The sequence below is a fragment of the Hippopotamus amphibius genome, chromosome X, assembly GCF_030028045.1.
Source record: "Hippopotamus amphibius kiboko isolate mHipAmp2 chromosome X, mHipAmp2.hap2, whole genome shotgun sequence".
Taxonomy (NCBI): domain Eukaryota; kingdom Metazoa; phylum Chordata; class Mammalia; order Artiodactyla; family Hippopotamidae; genus Hippopotamus; species Hippopotamus amphibius.
The window spans coordinates 37,156,944-37,163,307 of NC_080203.1; the positions used below are offsets into that span (position 1 = coordinate 37,156,944).

General features: G+C 36.6%; 1 protein-coding gene across 1 annotated transcript; it reads left to right on the forward strand.

Moving 5' to 3' along the window:
* Positions 1–3,813: 3,813 nt before the first annotated feature.
* LOC130842430 (BET1 homolog) lies at positions 3,814–4,410 on the forward strand. Its single transcript, XM_057719085.1, has one exon. It carries the CDS (start codon positions 3,931–3,933, stop codon positions 4,285–4,287), a length of 357 nt encoding a protein of 118 aa, XP_057575068.1. The 5' UTR covers positions 3,814–3,930; the 3' UTR covers positions 4,288–4,410.
* Positions 4,411–6,364: the final 1,954 nt, after the last annotated feature.

The following is a 6,364-nucleotide window of genomic DNA, read 5'->3' on the forward strand; positions in this document are numbered from 1 at the left end:
CATTGAGATAGACAAATGTTTCAATTTCATGTATTTATTTTTAAATTATAGTCAAATTATACTGTTTCCTTTGTAATTATTATCTCAGTTTATATACTATAAAATTCAATATATTCTATGGTTCTACTGTGGCCATGTGTCTTCTCTTAATGTTTCCTTGTCAATGTTATGAATCCTTACTTTGAAATATTTTTAATGTCTTCATTCCCTTTAAATAGTGACAATAAACTAAAGAACATATCACTTTCTACCTACAGTACATATTCAAAATCTGTATAACATAGCTTCATTATACTGATTCCCTACTTTATGACTAATTGAATCCACATGCACAAAAACATTTTGCACAACAGCTGGAGAGTTAAAATATTAAACTCCCACAGCTGATTGCTAATTATTTTGTTTCTTTCTTTGTGACAGTTCTCAAGTCGTCAGAATGCAATGGCAATGTACATTACAAATAGAAATCACATTACTGTGAATTCAATTTGCACACATCTTTATTACAGAAAGACACTAATCATAACTTACCAAAGAAAACACTGTAGCCTGAATCATTCCTACATAATCCTTCTTAATGCAAATAATGTAGAAATGGTCCTGAAGTTTCAAGAAAGTGTTCCCCCCATGTGAGAGTTAGCACAAACAGGTTAGCTTGTTTCCATGTGAATTCTTCACTGAAAATAAACCATGCTACTTAGCTAACTCCAATGGTTCCCCTTTCAGATTGCTCAGTTCTCAGCTATATTATCATGTCCACCTTTCAAGATTTTATTTCTCTGCTTTTCCTCAGATTTCCCTTTTCTATTTATGGAATATAATCCAAAAAGCACCAGATTTGGAATCAAAAATCAAGTATTAGAATTGATTTTGTTTTAGTTACATAATTCTTCTGAGCATTAGTATCACTACAAAGCTGTTATGATAATTACAAGATCACATACGTAAAAACACCAATCTTAGCACACAGTGACTAATCACTAAATGGTGTTGAATCCAAATCTTGATTTACCCGCTGACTTTTGGAAGGCACCATGGTTCAGTCCTAAGCTCTTTGTTCACTGTCCTCTAAATTCATCCACTTTCTGTAATACCTCTTGAAAGTCTAACTGGCACGCATCAGATCCCTTCCTTGACTGCCCCAAGAAGAGTGGCCCACCTTGACTAGGAGCACAATTTGTTACAAAATCAATCTGTATTTGTTGATATTTTCCTTTTAAAATGTTTCCAATTGTGTATGTTTGATTGCACCAAGTAGATGATCAATTTCTTGAGGTCAGAGGCCATGTCTTCAGTTTCTGCAGAAGCTGCTGTGAGCATGATACAATGAATGAGGCACTCCATAGCATGCAGTGTTTTATATACCCTTTTTCAAACAAGTGCCACAGTACTTTGCCTACTTGCAGATTTGATTTAACTAGTATGACAGCCTCATCAATCAAAGACAACACAATTATTCTGCTTTTTCACTAGCTTAAATGATATAAAGTATACTTTTCATGCCATGACTATGCAAAGGAAGGCCTAGGTAGACTATAAAGAAGAAGGATAGGAGTAGGAAGTGAAGCAGCCTAGTGAGGAATGAGAAAAGAATCAAACAATCTGCAGAAGGAAAATGATGTGTAGGAAAGTCTCATTCTTACAGTTTTAATAAATGTGACAATACTCCATTCTCATTTACTAGTCTATCAGTATTTTCCTCCATTGAAATTCATATTTTACCTCTATACACCATATAGGTAAGCCTTTGCCCTGCTGCTTCACTGTCTATTGCTTTAGGGGAGTAAATAACGAGAAGTAAAAAAGGGACTAGAGGGGAATGAGGTGTAAGGTATATGTAATCTAGGGGAAAGGATTCCAGGTAAAGTCAAAGAGAGAAGACTGGAAAGTATGAGGGAGTACGAGGTAACTGGGGCGTTTGAAAAACTTAAGAGTAGAAGGATTTTACCAACCTCATACACTGCATTAAGTTAATTGTTGATCTGAAATTAAGATGGCAGAGTAAGAAGATGTGGAACTCACTTTCCCCCATGAACACATCCAAAAGACATCTACATGTGGAAAAATTCTCACTGAAAACTAACTGGAAACTGGCAGAAAGACTGCTGTACAAACAGGCTATGGAAATGATCCACATGTAATCAGGTAGGAAGGAAAGAAGAGCGATAAGGTCAGCACCTGTGCCCCTGGGAGAGGACTCAGAGGAAAAGGCAGAATTCATGGGAAGAGATGCACCCTAGGAAGTAAGCAGTGAAAGCCACAGACTGGGCACCCCACTCCTGGGATCTTATACATAGGAGACAAGCCCCCCTGCCTGGCTGGAGAACCACTGGAACAGATAGAAAGACTGGAACAGACAGAAAGGCCAGACTCCACTCATGAGGAGCGTGCAGGTGCTAGCTGCCTCCGGGCAGGGTGGAGAGAGTTCTGCCCTAGTGGCTGCCTGGTTTCCTGTGACCACATCAATAGAATATTACTCAGCCATAAAAAGAACAAAATTCTGCAAAATACAACATGGACGCACCTAGAGAACATTATGCTCAGTGAAATAAGTCAGAGAGAGGAAGACAAATATTGTATGATATCTTTCATATGTGGAATCTAAAAAACAAAAAACAAATGAATGTGTATAGCAAAAGGGAAACAGACTCACAGATACAGAAAACAAACTAGTGGTTGCCAAAGGGGAGAGGGAGAGGGAAGGGACAAATTATGGGTATGGGATTAACAGACACAAGCTAGTATGTATAAAATAGATAAGCAACAAGGATATACAGTATAGCACAGGGAATTATAGCCATTATCTTATAATAATTTGTAACAGAGTATAATCTGCAAAAATACTGAATCACTATGCTGTACACATGAAACTAATATAATATTTTAATCAATCATACTTCAATTTAGAAAGAAGTTAACTGTTTTTCAAAGCTGCTGTCAGGGGTTGAAGGGGCCTACACCCAGGGTTTGATCATACTCTTTTGTATGGGGACAGACAAGACCATAGGAAAACTTTCAGGAGGCAGATGAGGAAGCTGAGAAATTTCTTCTCCAACATACTCTTGCTATCTTCTCAACTTGCTGATTTCTCACCTACCCTTTTCCCTTCCAAGTCTCTCCTTAATGCTGTATTTTTTTTCTACCTCCCTGTTGACCTGTTTTATGAAAACTCTCTTAAAACTGTTGTTAAACAATAAAATTCAACTGAGTAAATTTTAAAGATCTTATTGGATTTATTCAGTGATTCATGAATTGAGCATCAACCAATCTAGCAGACAGAAAGGAGCTCCAAGGAGCAAAATGAAAGACTTTTATAGGCTGAGAGGAGTGAAAACAAGTAAGGTGTAGTTGGCAAAAATATGGGTTGGTTATTGTAAAGTTACATTCCTTGAGGGGATGGTAGGGGTCTATCAGGCAGATGACCTAACCAGTGCTGATCAGGAGATTCTTGATTCACTGGCTTAAGGTTCCATTTCTGAGAGAGCCAAAACTGTAATTAAGTCTAGGTTTGGTGACATGGGGCTTAGTATAAGTGACTCCATTTCAGACCTGCAAGGCAAATGCACTGTATTCTGCCTCTTGCCCATAACCAAGTTTGATCACTTGGAGTGAGCTGTATTACGCATGAGCTCTCTGAACTCTTATGTAACATCCATCCACTCAAATCTCACATAGTTTGTCCAGGATAAGTGATGGTAGAGGTGGGAATCTATCACTGATTATAAAAGTCAAATCTAATCAGAGAAAAGAGATTGACTTATCCTGAAACATTCAACATGCACTGTGTAAAGTACATATAGGCTGTCGTGGCGCCTTGCGGGAAGAAGTTGGTGTTTCTCTGGGCCCTGGTGCTGAGGACGCAGTCCGGGTGGCCCCTGGCCTCTTCCTACCCACCCCTCAGCCCGCCTTTTCCCCCGCTCATCTGGCAGGATGAAGCGTGCAGGCCTGGGTGAAGGAGTACCTCCTGGCAACTATGGGAACTATGGCTATCCTAATAGTGGATATAGTGCCTGTGAAGAAGAAAATGAGAGACTCACGGAAAGTCTAAGAAACAAAGTAACTGCTATAAAATCTCTTTCCATTGAAATAGGCCACGAAGTTAAACATCAAAATAAATTATTAGCTGAAATGGATTCAGAGTTTGATTCTACAACTGGATTTCTAGGTAAAACTATGGGAAAACTGAAGATTTTATCCAGAGGGAGCCAAACAAAGCTGCTGTGCTATATGATGCTGTTTTCGTTGTTTGTCTTTTTTGTCATTTATTGGATTATTAAACTGAGGTGATGCAAGTTAGTGTGAATTTGGAATTTGTTCCAACTTAACGGCTTGGAGTACCACTTCAGTAAAAAATCAGCATCAGAACATTCTTAAATTTCAAATAATACTATGGCTTTTTCCATCAAAGATTACTGAATTTTACTTGTTTTATAAATCACATTCGCTAATACAGTGCTCTTCGAATACTGTTTCTTAGTGATTCATTTTTTGCCCCTATTTTCAGGGGTACTGAGGTGGTCCAAGGTCAGTCTGGCCCTAACAATTTTTTTTTCCTGTTTTTGCTGTCAGATTAAATAGCAGTATAATATTCTGTTGTTACCATAAATGTAAGTTTGTGTTCCACATAAAGAAACTTAGTGGGAGAATACAATGCCTGGAGAGCCTGGTGCTGAGCTCTTAAGGTGGTGAGCAAGTTTGTGATGGGTGGTAAATGTAGTTTCCTGAATTGTCATTGCCCCTGATGATGTACTCTCCTTTCCTTCTTTATTTGGTTAAAATTGTAGGCTGATTTCTTTTTACCTACAGTTTTCCTAATAATGTTTGATGATATGACCCTTCTTCTGCCTATGCCCAAGGACCTCATTCTTTAATAAAACTTGTTATTTTGGCATATTTCTAGTAGGGTCCAAAACAAATGTGTACCAGTATAGTTGTCATTTTATATTAACTTTGTATATCTACCATTGACTTGGCTTATAATAGTTTTATGATTTTAGCTACTTGGGCCATTTGTTATCATTTATGATAGGATAATGTGAAGCTGAAGTGATTGCTAAGCTCTGAATGGAAATAAAGTGTGCAAGAAAAGTAATTGCCTCTGCTCTATTATGTGCTCACAATAAATATTGGAAATATTCAGGCATTGAACTTGGGGTTAAGAGCACTGTTGCTTTCATCCAGTATATTTGTTTATAGAAAACAAAATGCAAAAGTGGACTGCTGAATAGAAAGAGATATTAAAGTGTGAAATACTCTGTATTGCTACTATTTTGGAATTTGTCCATTTATGGGCTCCAAAAATAAAACTTTTAATGAAATATAAAAAAAATAAAGTACATATAAAATGGTCAAAGAAAGAAATGTAGAAAAGAAGCATACCATAAAGAGCTTATGTAAATATTCCCCTCCCCCCAAAAGATTTCCTTATTCTACTGAATATAGGACTATTTCAAGGAGTATCATTCTCAGAGCTAGTACCACAGTTCTGAATTATAGTTAGATTTTTTTCCTTTGCCTCCCAAGAAGCATATGGTATTTACATACAGTGGAATATTACTCAACCATAAAAAAAGAAATGAAATAATGCCACTTGCAGCAACATGGATGGACCTAGAGATTAGTATACTAAGTGAAGTAAGTCAGATTAACAAATACACACTGCTATATATAAAATAGATAAACAACAAGAACCTACCACATAGCACAGGAAATTATATTTAATATCTTATAATAATGTATAATGGAAAAGAATATGAATATATATATATCTGAATCACTTTGCTGTACACCTGAAACTAACACAACATTGTAAATCAGCTATACTTCAATAAAAAATTGCATCTAAGGCATAACTGAGTGTATACATCAAAGGAATAGTTATTGACTTCAGGAAGTACTCTGTTCCTTACTCAGAAATGTGAGGCCACATCAATCACTCAGATTTCACAGATGAGCTATAAGTGATCCAATAAATGGAAATAGTACTATAAGATAAGAATATTTAATCTGTTCTGACCTGGACAGAGAGTAATTATTATTATGATATAGTTTATCAAAATACTCCAAAGGGAACAAAGTGAAAGGAAATCCATTCCCTCATGCTTAATTTATGTAAAACATCAAATCAAATGAGCCTAAATAATTGAGGCTACTTACAATTGCAAAGACTTCGAAGAGTGAAAAACACAAGGAAACTCTGAATGGAAAAACATAAACCTGGGTAAAAATGCTAGAAAGTAAAAGAGTTAATGACAGTTGACAGTTGTTGAATGCTTCCCCTGTTTCAGGCACCTTTTGAAGCACTATACATATAACATCTGCTTTCATCACCAAGACAATCTTATGTAGTAGACACTCTTGTAGC